General features: G+C 38.7%; 1 protein-coding gene across 1 annotated transcript in view; it reads right to left on the bottom strand.

Moving 5' to 3' along the window:
* Positions 1 to 312: 312 nt before the first annotated feature.
* Positions 313 to 12,212, bottom strand: part of ATF7IP2 (activating transcription factor 7 interacting protein 2) — a 93,031-nt gene continuing 81,131 nt past the window's right edge. Inside the window, exons 11-12 of the mRNA XM_023557383.2 lie at positions 3,959 to 4,044; positions 313 to 2,134 (exon numbers count right to left, since the gene is read on the bottom strand). Coding sequence (XP_023413151.2) covers positions 1,721 to 2,134; positions 3,959 to 4,044 — 500 coding nt within the window. The 3' untranslated portion in view covers positions 313 to 1,720. The remainder of the gene's footprint in view (positions 2,135 to 3,958; positions 4,045 to 12,212) is intronic.

The raw sequence follows: 12,212 nt of genomic DNA, 5'->3' as shown, positions 1-12,212 counted from the left end.
TGGCAGGACCGGACCTTTCTTGTCCTTAGACTAGCTCTCTTCCAGTGTCACTGATAAGTAACAGTTGAGAATCTTGCCCCTGTCCCTTCAACAGGCAACGAACAAGGCTTTTTGAGCCACCACCTTTAAGACGCCTCCCTTGTCCTGTTATACTGAAAACTCTTATGCACCTATCAATATTTCAGATGATCTGCAGGTGTGGCGGGGGAGGGGGGGGGATTTGCTTTGATGACAGGCACCCAAATCGTATGTATGGCACCAAGCCACTGAGTTTGCTTAATGAGTGATGGTCTAGTCTAACTCAATCCTAGGGTAAAATCCATGCCCAGAGTGAATTCCTTGTTCTGTGCTGAGGGAGGCCCCCACTGCCCTCAGCTTGTAATGGGAATTCACAGAGGACAGCGTGATCTCATGAGTTTCAGTTCAGAATCTGGCTCTTTCCATCATAATGTTTTAGAAGGTAAAAGCATGGAGGACTGAAAACATAAGTTTTATTACAGAAGATGTTGAAGCATTCACAAAATGCCATAGAAAACCATTCACTCTTCATATTTTATTCAATTTTTTCTTTCTTCCCTTCCTATTTTTTTAATCTCAGAGCCTCCTGAGGCCTGAACCTTTACTATGTAACAGGAAAGAATGCCCCTCTCTCAAACAGACTCTCATTCACACTGTTAGGGTTATTTTTGTTTTTTTCAGTGTTCCAGTGTTAGCTATCTACAGTTTGTCTCTATTGGGCCCTGACATGAACTTATCAAACCTGACTTACTCACATATTTAGAATTTCTTGGGCTATTTGTTCTGGCCATGGCCTCAATCAGTGTTCCCTCAGATAGAGGGCTGCACAAGAGACTGGGCCATTAGAGCCTCTTAGTGTTATGCTGATAGCAGTGCTGAGTACTGATGGCAGCCAGCAAATGAGCAAAAGGTCACATTAGGGAATCAGCAAACTAAAGCCTTAAATCTAAGGTGGATAACTCCATTTTCCTCAACTAAAATAGTGGGTTGGATAATGCTTTTATAAGAGATACTGTACATTTTGTGTACACAGCACACTATGTTTAACACATTTTATTATACACAGTATACAGACTACAAACAGATTTAGGACTCTGGAACCTAAGAGGTAGGAAAACCTCCAGGCTATTTCCTCAAATGACTAATATAGCCAAAAGGAAAAAGAAAAGGGGGGGGGGGTGTTGGGAAAGACACAAACCGATAGCACATTTAGAATTTGAACACAAAATGAGAAGATATTTATTTTCGTAAAGCCTTGGTGGGAATACATCCCAGGGATAATATGGCCTCTGGTTTTTCCTGTAGTTCTACAGATCACGGGCAGATCACCAAAAGCTAATTGTTCAAAAGAGGAAATAGCGGCTACCTGTACCCTAGGGCTTCTGATACAAGCAGCAACTCCATAGTCATCAAAACTGTTGTTCCCAACACAGCCTAGCAACATGGGTCCATGATAGCATATGTACTGAAACATAACCACTGGAAGTTCTTACTGAATCAGAAAGTCATGCAATTATAGGATAGGCCACTTAGAACATATGAAAGAGGACTGTCCCTATGCAAAGGGTTCACAATCTCAACTGGTCCTTTAAAATTGCAAATAATGTTAGAAAAAAAATGTTAGAGTAACATTAAAACAAACAACTCAAATATGAAAATATATATATATATATTACAGTTATAACTATTGGAGGCTTTTCTTTTAGGTAAGGTTTTCAGAAAACCCAGGGATAGATTTTATATCACAAAAAGGTCCATATCGCCCAAAAATATCTTTTGATTGGACAGTAAAATAGTATTTGTTAGAGGATAAAAATTGAGATAAAGTACAGGCCATAGGGAGTGGTAAAGCTTTAATTTCTCCAATTTTCTTCCAAATCAGCTTATTATTAGGGCTTTCGTGGCAGAGGAAGAGGTGATAGCTTTCCACAGGAGCACACTTGGGATTGATTTTGGTAATATTCCAAGTAAGGGCAATGCCCTTGGGTTTCAGCACCCGTTTTACTTTGAGCTCAGGCTTCTGGGGAGGAAGTGTGTCTCGAATTTTGTCTACCAGCTCAGGTAGTAGTGGTGGTGGTTCTGGGAGAGGTGGCAGGTGCTCAAAGGACTCTGGAACCTAAAAACACATTTGTAGAAGAGTTTAGCGAGCTGGTTTGGTGGGTATTGACTATTTTAATATGGTCAATTGCAGTTGTACAAATATATATTTCTCAATCCTCAATCCAATTATCAAATAATAAGAACACAAGGATGCTTCAGGAATATGTGAGGTCTACAAAGAAGAAATATAAATGGCCAACAGACACATTAAAAGATGCTCAATGTCATTAGTGGTTTTGTTGTTGGGTGCCGTCAGTTAGATTCTGACTCATAAAGACCCTATAGGACAGGGTAGAACTGCCCCCCTAGGCCTTCTAAGGCTGTAATCTTTATGGAAGCAGACTGCCACATCTTTTTCCCACATAGCTACTGATGGGTCAAATCACCGACCTTTTGGTTAGCAGCCAAGTGCTTTAACCACTGCACCACCAGGGCTCCTTCATTAGTGGTTACCAAAAAAATCAAAGCCATTGCCGTTGAGTTGATTTTGACTCATAGCGACCCTACAGGACAGAGTAGAACTGCCCCATAAGGTTTTCAAGGAGCAGCTGGTGGATTTAAACTGCCGACCTTTTGGTTAGTAGCCAACTTTTTAACCACTGCGCCACCAGGGCTCCTCATTAGTGGTTTGGGAGATGTAAATCAAAACCACAATGAGGTACCACTTCACATGTACAAGGTGGCTATAATAAAAAATATATTAAAAAAAAATGTTGACAAGGATGTGGAGAAACTGGTGTAGGAATGCAAAATATGGTTTAGCTGCTGTGGAAAACAGTTTGGGGATTCCTCACAAAGTTAAATATAGAACTACCATACATGTGATTCCTTTAATTCCACTCCTAGGTATATACCCAAAAGAACTGAAAACAGGTACTCATTCCTGCACATGCATGTTCATAGTAACATTACTGACAATAGTCAAAAATGGAAACAAACCAAATGTTGATTAATGGATGAATGAATAAACCCTGTGGTATATACAAATGCTGGAATGTTATTCAGCATGAAAAGGAACGAAGTACTGACACATGCTACAATGTGGGTGCACCTTCAAATCATTATGCTAAGTGAAAGAAGCTAGACACACATATTGTATAACTACATTACATGAAATATCAGGTAGAGATAAATCCATAGAGTGAGAATGCACATGGGGGTGTTGCCAAGGGTTGGGGGGAGGGAAGAGAGTGGGAAGAAACTGCTTAATGGGTATGGGGCTTTACTTTGGAGTGAAGGAAATATTTTGGAACTAGATAGAGGTGGTGGTTGCACAACCATGTGAATGTACAAACTGTCAATGAGTTGTTCACTTTAAAGTGGTTAATTTCATGTTACGTGAATTTCACCTCAACAAATTCTTAAAAAAAAAAAAAAAAAAGGAGACTGGATCCAGTCTTTTTAAGCATGAGCTTCTTCTGCAGTTAAGATTTCTACGCTCTGGAATATCCCAAATTTAGAATGGGTGAGGTCCCAGGCATTCTGGGAAAATATTCCATCTCATTTCCAAATAGTGTTCCCAAAATGTGGTAATTGACATGACAAGTGACAGTGTACGAGGGTACTCATTTCCTTACACCTTCATCAACAATGGCCATTACCCTTAAAACAGAATTCTTTTCTAATTTTTCAGGCAAAAAATAGTTTTTCTGCTTTTACTTTTTTTTTTTAAGTTTCTGGAAAATTCAACTGAATTCCTTTAATTGTGTGAATGGGCAGACTCACAATAGCACATTTTGAAAGCATATTAAAGTGCCTTCTAAGCTGAACCGTGACCCAAATGTTTCTTCAAGAATAACACTGGAATGAATTTCCCTTACAGAACATCTCATAGAAGTACCTGGGCTGCAATTTGTGCCACTGGAGTTGTCTCTTTTGAGTTTAAAACAGCTTTCGAAGGTGACTCCACAGAGGAGACTGGATTTTCTGTGAATACAAGGTTTTAAGAAGTAAAATTTTTCTGCAACAATCCATTTCATAGCCTCTTTAAGCAAGGAATAGTTTATGTCTCGGGTGGTAATAAAATGTGAACTGAAATTACCAAATTGTGAAATGTGAAGATACATTCTGATAAATACTCAAGACCCAAAAGTTCCAAATATAGAGAATTTTCCTTATTTAATGTGACAAAAATTTCCCTATCAGAGAAAACTCTCAGTCATTACGCCTTTAGGAACGAGGTGCTACTACACAAGGGAGGGGGATCCCTGGTCAGTGGTTTCAAAGGTGAGTTCTGTTCTGTTAGGCTGACAAGTAGTAGCCACAAACACAGAGCTGTTTTTAATCATGTGTGAAAAGTGATACACACAAATCTTGGGAATTCGAAGTAAAAGTCATGTAGGCTGGAGCTAAATAAATCTATACCGATAAGGTTTGTGTTAACCTGGAGAGAATTAGGTATAAATTATGGATTGGGTGAAGTTTTTTCCAATGTCAATGTCTTGCAAATATTTTTGTCTTTATAACTGTGCAATGGATACTTCGGTGCTTTGTGTTCGCAAAACAACAGATTCTTCGCTGTGATATATGCACATGTGGACACATATTTATCCTTGTAAATATTTATATTATAAAAATGATTTTAAAAGCTTGTTTTAAATGAACTTTACAGAGATATAATTTACACAGAGTAAAATGCACCCATTTTAAGTGTATATTACGCTGGGCAAGGGAGGGGAGGAAGGGACAGAAAGGAAAGGAAGGAGAAAGGAAGAAAGGAGATGGGGAAGACAAAAAATATGGGCGGAAGGGAAAAAAGAGGGTGCATACCAAGTTGAGAATGGTTTGAAAACAACTGGAAAGAGTATATATAGGAAATGGTAAGAAAAGGGGGTCCCCATTAGCAAGTAGTTTAAACTGTATTTGGAAAGTAGAAGTTTGAACATAGTAAATATAATTTTAAGTCCACTGTGTGCCCAGTGTGTCTAATATACATTATGGTCTCCTGAAATGAAATGTTTATCATTTTTTTTTTCTTTTGACTGACAAGGATAATCAAAATTCTGCACTGTGTTTCAATGTTAATCTATTAGTCACTTTACTAGTAAAGAAAGATCTTTCTTAAAATTTTATTTTTTTTGAGAATATACACAGCAGAACATAAAAGACTTTTTTTCAAAGAGGTAATGACTTTATGCTTTTAATTCTAAGAAGGTCTGTAGCCTTTTTATACTGGTGGAATCTATCAGAACTAGTTCAGTGAAATCATAATCTGAAGGCTCATCATCAGACAAGAGGTGATACAACCAACCTCCTTTAAATTTTCAAGTGAACAGTTTTCTACAAAAAAACATATTCTAACAAATATAATTTCCCATAACTAACATTCCTTCTTTCAAGGTAATAAGTCAATAATAATAAAAAAAAAAAAAGCCCTTGGTAAATTAAAACAGGCTAAGACAGACAGAATCCCAACTTTCTGACAGGAGGAAAAAAAAAAAAACAACAAAAAACAGGACTTTCATTCCAACCTGGTTAATAGCTTATATCTTCAGTGTCACCAATGTCAATGTCTTATAAATATTCTCTGTCTTTTATCCTTACCTGTATAAAAATGTGTGACAGCTACTTTAGTGCTTTGTATTCTCAAAGCGACAGCACAGTTCCCCATTATTTTAAGCTTCTTCATTAAACTGCTAGGTGAAAACTGTGGCCTCTGGTTTTAAATTAAATTTAACCATTTCGGGGTTCAATTATTTTCTTCTTTGATTTTTTTTTTTGGATACCATGCATTTTCATTAATGGAAGCATGCTGAGTCACGGAATGTGTTTAAATTTTTGGTGGTAATATGGATTTTGAGAAATATTATCTGGTACTACCTGGTTAAAAAAATTAAGGTTCTCGAACCCCATAATTAGCGGTCACCTGTCTTTACCACTGGATCTGGGTTGCTGATGGTTTTTGTGGCGCCTTCCATTAGGTTACATGAGGAACCTCTGGTTTTCCAAATATGACACACATAAAACAAAACAAAACCAAACCCAGCAGGGCTCCTTAACGATCACACCTGCCCGTTGTTGTCAAGTCAATTCCAACTCATAGTGACCCTAGAGGACAGAGTAGAACTGCCCCATAGAGTTTCCAAGGCTGTAATCTTTACAGAAGCAGATTGCCACATCTTTCTCCCGCAGAGCAGCTGGTAGGTTTAAACCGCCAACCTTGCAGTGAGCAGCCGAGCGCTCATAACCACTGAGCCACCAAAGCTCCTAACTATCAAACAGGAAACCACAAATATGTTTACAAGGCTTATAGAGGGTACAAAAGCCAAAAGAGACTAAATTTTTATAAAGTCACACTTCCTGGTTGCACTACCTTACTTGCAAACCCCAGCTATTTTGCTTTAACTAACATTTCTTTTGCCTTTTGCTGTTATGCAAGTCCCCACTGGAGGGCAGTAAATTCTTTCAGTGGTACAAGTATACTACCAAAGAACCTGAGAGAGCTGGGAAAAGTGGGTGATAAACTGTAATGGACTATGGTCCTACCATGGACCATGAAGGAGTGTGGGGGTTATTATATTTAATTTGCACAACGCTAAATCAAATATGCATACTATAGAAAGGTTGGGGGGGAGCAGTACTTATAAAAAAAACAAATTCCCACCCTCCCAGAGATTATTAAGCCTTTGGTGTTTGACTTCCCAGGTTCTTTGCTACATTATTTGCCTGTGTGGACATACTCACTTATCCAGAGAAATATTTATATCACTAAAAACGATTTTAAAAGTTTGTATTTCCTACATGAACTTTACAGAGATACAATTTACATAAAGTACCCATTTTAAGCATACAGATCTTTGTGATTTCATGAATCTATACACCTAAGAAACTATCAACAAAATCAAATATTTCTTTCACCTCCAGAAGTTCTTTAGTATCCCTTCTCAGTCAATTCCCATCTCACCTCTGGTTCCATAAAACCAGGGATCTGTTGTCACTAAGATTAGATTTACCTTTTGCAGTGTTCTACATAAACAAAATCATACAGTCTGTACAATTGTTTTGCCCAGCATACTACTGAGATTCATCCATGTTGTTGCATATACCAATATTTCACTCATTCTTATTGTTGAGTAGTATTCAGTTGTATGGATATGCCAAAATTTATTTATTCATTCATTTCTCGATGGACTTGTTCTCCCTGCCGCCCCTCCCCGCACTGAGTACAACTATAAAGGCTGGAAATACTGCAAGAGGCAACCCAAGGAAAATTCTGGAAGGTGAAATGAGGAAGGTGGACTGTTTGGGGAACTCAGGACTAGAGGAACAACATAGCAAAAGGGCATTTTATACCCCCCACCCACACAACAGAAGGTGACCTAGGCCTAGAGTTTCCCAACCCTCAACCTAATAGCAGGCCCAGGTAGGCTTATTTCTCCCACAGACTGAAGAGTAGTTCCACAGACAATACCAGATGAGCACTGGCAAAAGAGACCAACTGAATACCCTGCTGAAAATAAATAGCCAAGGTAAGCACTCTCCTTCCACACCGGGCCCCAGGGTAAGCACTCTCCTTCCACGCCGGGCCCCAGGGTAAGCACTCTCCTTCCACGCCGGGCCCCAGGGTAAGCACTCTCCTTCCACGCCGGGCCCCAGGGTAAGCACTCTCCTTCCACGCCGGGCCCCAGGGTAAGCACTCTCCTTCCACGCCGGGCCCCAGGGTAAGCACTCTCCTTCCACGCCGGGCCCCAGGGTAAGCACTCTCCTTCCACGCCGGGGCCCAGGGTAAGCACTCTCCTTCCACGCCGGGCCCCAGGGTAAGCACTCTACTTCCACGCCGGGCCCCAGGGTAAGCACTCTCCTTCCACGCCAGGCTTGAGACTCTCTTCCCCCATCAAAAGACACAGGGCAGATGAGCAGCAACAGCAAGGGGATCCTGCTACAAGTGCCCACCCTGGGAAGCACTTTCCTTTCTCACTAAGCCTGAAACTCTTCTCCACAGCAGGCAGTAGGGAGAGGAGAAAAACTGGCAAGGGATCCTGCCACAAACAGCACCAGATCTGGGAAGTAGCCTTTGTCCCCTTGGGTTGCAAACTCTAGAGGCATGAGGTGGCCTGTCCTTGAGAAGCTCCTTCTTCCTTCTCAGATAGCACCAACAGAGATCAGTGGGAACCCCAGCAGCGTCAGATAAACCAAGCAGACCAAAAGAGCATGGGAAAGGTTTTGAAAACTAAATTGTCATTGGAACTACAACCCATAAAACTAACCTAAACATGATGATTGCTATTAAAAGAACAGACTGAAACAGGACTTAGAATCTTCTAACATAATAGATAAAATGTCCAGAAGACATTAGAAAATCACCTGTCATACCAAGAGCCAGGAAAACCACAACTTAAATGAGAAAAGACAATCAATGGATGCTGACACCAATCTGAATCAAATGTTGGGATTATCTGATAAGGATTTTAAAGCAGCCATCATAAAAATGCTTCAACAAGCATTACAAATTGTCTTGAAACAAATTTAAAAAAAAAATCAAAATTTCACCAAAGAAATGGAAGTTATAGAACTCAGAAATACAATAAAAGGAATACAAAAACTTTCTGGCTTAAGTATTACAATCCTAGGTATGGCAGAGTGGAAGTGACAGAGGACAAAATCAGTGAACCTGAGGACAGATCAATAGAATTTACCTCATCTGAACAACAGAAAATGAATTAAATAAAAAAGACATCCCCAGGGAGCTGCATGACAATAACAAAATATGCAACATTCATATAACTGGAATCCCAAAAGGAAAGGAGAAAAATTGGGACTAAAAGAATATTCAAAGAAACAATAGCTGAAAATGTCCCAAATTTGGTGAAAGACATACACATACAGATTTAAGAAGCCTCGATAAGATAAGCCTAACGAAATCCAAGCCACCACACATCATAATTAAACTTCTTAAAATGAAAGACAAAGAAGAAATCTTTGAAAGTCACCAGAGCAGAAATGACATACTTACCTACAGGGGAACACCATTTTGAGTTACAGCAGATTTCTCATCTGAAACTATGGAGGACAGAAGTGGCATGACATTTTTCATGTGTAGAACAAAAAAAAAAAAACGCTGTAAACCATAAATTCTATATCTGGTGAAACTATCATTCAGGAATAAAGGGGGAGATAAAGACATTCTCAGATGAGGGAAACTAAAAGAATTTGTCTTTAGTAGACCTACACTGCTATATTTAAAGAATGACTACAGAAAGTTTTTCAAACGAAAGAAAATGATAAAAGAAATCCTAGGAGCATGAAAAAGGAAGAATGGACAGAAAGAGGAGAAATATGGGTATATATGATAGACTTTCCTTCTCCTTGTAAGTTTTATAAATATTTGATTATTGACAAAAAAATTATACCACCCCCTGATACTCAACGTAATGATATCTAAGAGTGGAAAGTAAAGGGACCCAAATGGAAGCAAGGTTTCCACACTTCACTTAACGCTTTGGTGACTCAATTATTTTCTGCTTTGAATTTTGTGTTGACCATGTGTTTTCATTAATGGAAGCACACTGAATTATTGAGTGTGTCTAAATTTTTAGTAGGTAGTATGGATTTTCTCTTCTAGTTCCCTCTCACAAGCCTACCCTCAGTGTTCCTTTCTACATACGATGTACTATTAATTCTGCCCCAGAGTCCCCACCAGGGTATACTGGAACAAATGTGTAACAAATAAAAATTTTCAAAATTTCTATTTTTCCTACCAAAAATTCAGACACCTCGTACAAAACCCTGTAAAAATAATAACTTGTGGCACATGCTCGTTTCTTCAGTTTCAAACAGTCATAAGGGCCCCTGCCTTGCGGCAGCATACTCTATCAGTAGTACAACAGCTTCCCGATAATCTCCAGAGGCTGAAAATATTCATGGTCTCTATATACACTTCAGGGAACAAAAGTGTAAAAGTGGTAAAATGCTGACATCAGTAGACTGTGACAAGTCACATGTACATCCTGTTATACTAACACCAACCATTAAGAAAATACTACACAAAGAGATACAAAAACACCATAGATAAATCAAGATAGAATCCTAAAAAAAAAAAAAAAAGTTCACATAACCCACAGGAAGGAAAGAATAGAGATTCATAATAGTCAAAACTGGAAATAATTCACATGCCCTTCAATGGATGAATGGTTAAACAAAATGTGGTACATCCACACCATGGAATACTTACTAGTCAGCAACAAAAGGGAACAAATTATTGATACATGCAGCAACTTGGATCAATCTTATGGAAATTATTCTGAGTGAAAAACTTATCCCAAATGGTTACATACTGTATAATCTCACTTACATAACATTCTTGGAATAACAAAACTACACAGATGGAACAGATTAAAGATTGCAAATGGCCAAAAAGCACATGAAAAGATGCTCAAAATCATTAGTCATTAGGTAAATGCAAATCAAAACCACAATGACATACCATCCTACACCCACTAGAATGACTATTAAAAAACAAAACAAAACAAAAATAACAAGTGTGGCAAGGATGTGGAGAAATTGAAACCCTCGTTCATTGCTGGTGAGAATGTAAAATGATGCAGATGCTGTGGAAAACAGTTTGCCAGTGCCTTAAAAGTTAAATCTAGAATTACCACAAGATTCAGCAATTCTACTCCTGGGTATGTGCCCAAAAGACTTGAAAGCAGGACACAAACAGATACTTATTCACCAATATTCATTACAGTGTTATTCACAGTAGCCAAAATGTAGACACAATCCAAGTGTTCCTCAGCAGATGAATGGACCAACAAATATATGGATATACAGTGGAATATTATGCACCATATGAAAGAATAAAGTTCTAATATATGCTACAATGTGGATGATCCTTGAAAACATGATCCTACACAAAGCAAAGCTGGGGGAGGAGGGTAACAGAGTTGTGTTTAACGGGTATACAGTTCCTTTTTAGGGAGATGAAAAAGTATTTTGAAACAAATAGTGGTTGGTGATGGTTGCACATTTATGTAGTGATTAATGCCACTGGATTGTATGCTTGACAATGGTTAAAAATGGCAAATTTTATATTGTGTATATTTTAGCACAATAAAAATAAACCAACAACTTAACCACCTCACCACCATTAGAATGGCAAAGATCAAAAAAATGAAAAACAACAGGTGTTGGTAAGGTTGTGGGGGAACTGGAACCCTCATCCATTGCTGATGGGAATGTAAAATGGTGTAGTCACTGTGGCAAACAGTTTGGCAGCTCCTTAAAATGTTGAACATAGAACTACCATATTACCCAGCAACCCCAACCCCAGGTACATACTCAGCAGACATGAAAGGCGGAATGCAAATAGAAACCTGTACACCAAAGTTCATTGCAGCATTTTTCACAACAGTCAAAAGGTGGAAACAACTGAAATGTCCATCAGCAGAGGAATGGATGAACAAAATGTGGTATATCATACAATGGAATATCACTCAGCCATAAAAACAAATAAAACCCTGATGCATGCTACAGCATGGATGAACCTTGAAAATATTATGCAGAACAGAACAAGCCAGTCCCAAAAAGACAAATAATATATGATTTCACTTATATCAAATAAGCAGGTATAGAAACCAAAGATTATTAGTGCTTACCAAGGGTTGAAGGGAGGGGGAGTTTTTGCTTACAGGGCACTGAATTTATGTTAATGGTGGTGGAGTAATTTGGAAAAGGATAACGATAATGGTTGCACAACATGAAGAATGTCATCAATGTCACTGAAACATACATGTAGAATCTGTTGAATTGGCGAATGTTTTGTTGTGTATATTGTCACCACAATCTAAAAAATGTGAAGAAGGAAAAAAAGAATTAACAGCTGGAAAAATTGCAGAGTGAAAAAACAAAACCCAACAACAACAGAAAGCTATTCTCTCATAGTTCTGGAGGCTAGAAGTCTGAAATCAAGCTATCGGCAAGGTTGGTTCATTGTGAGGGGCTCTGAGGAAGGGTCTGTTCCATGCCTCCCTACTAGCTTCCAGTGTTTTCCTACAGTCCTTGGCATTCCTTGGCTTGTAGATGCATCATTCCAATCTCTGCCTCCATATTCACACAGCATTCTTTCCTGTGTGTCTCTGTGTCTCTTCTTCCAAGGA

This window comes from Loxodonta africana, chromosome 12 (genome assembly GCF_030014295.1).
Source record: "Loxodonta africana isolate mLoxAfr1 chromosome 12, mLoxAfr1.hap2, whole genome shotgun sequence".
NCBI lineage: Eukaryota > Metazoa > Chordata > Mammalia > Proboscidea > Elephantidae > Loxodonta > Loxodonta africana.
Note: the sequence above shows the minus strand (reverse complement) of the source record. Positions and strands in the feature narration are given on the sequence as shown.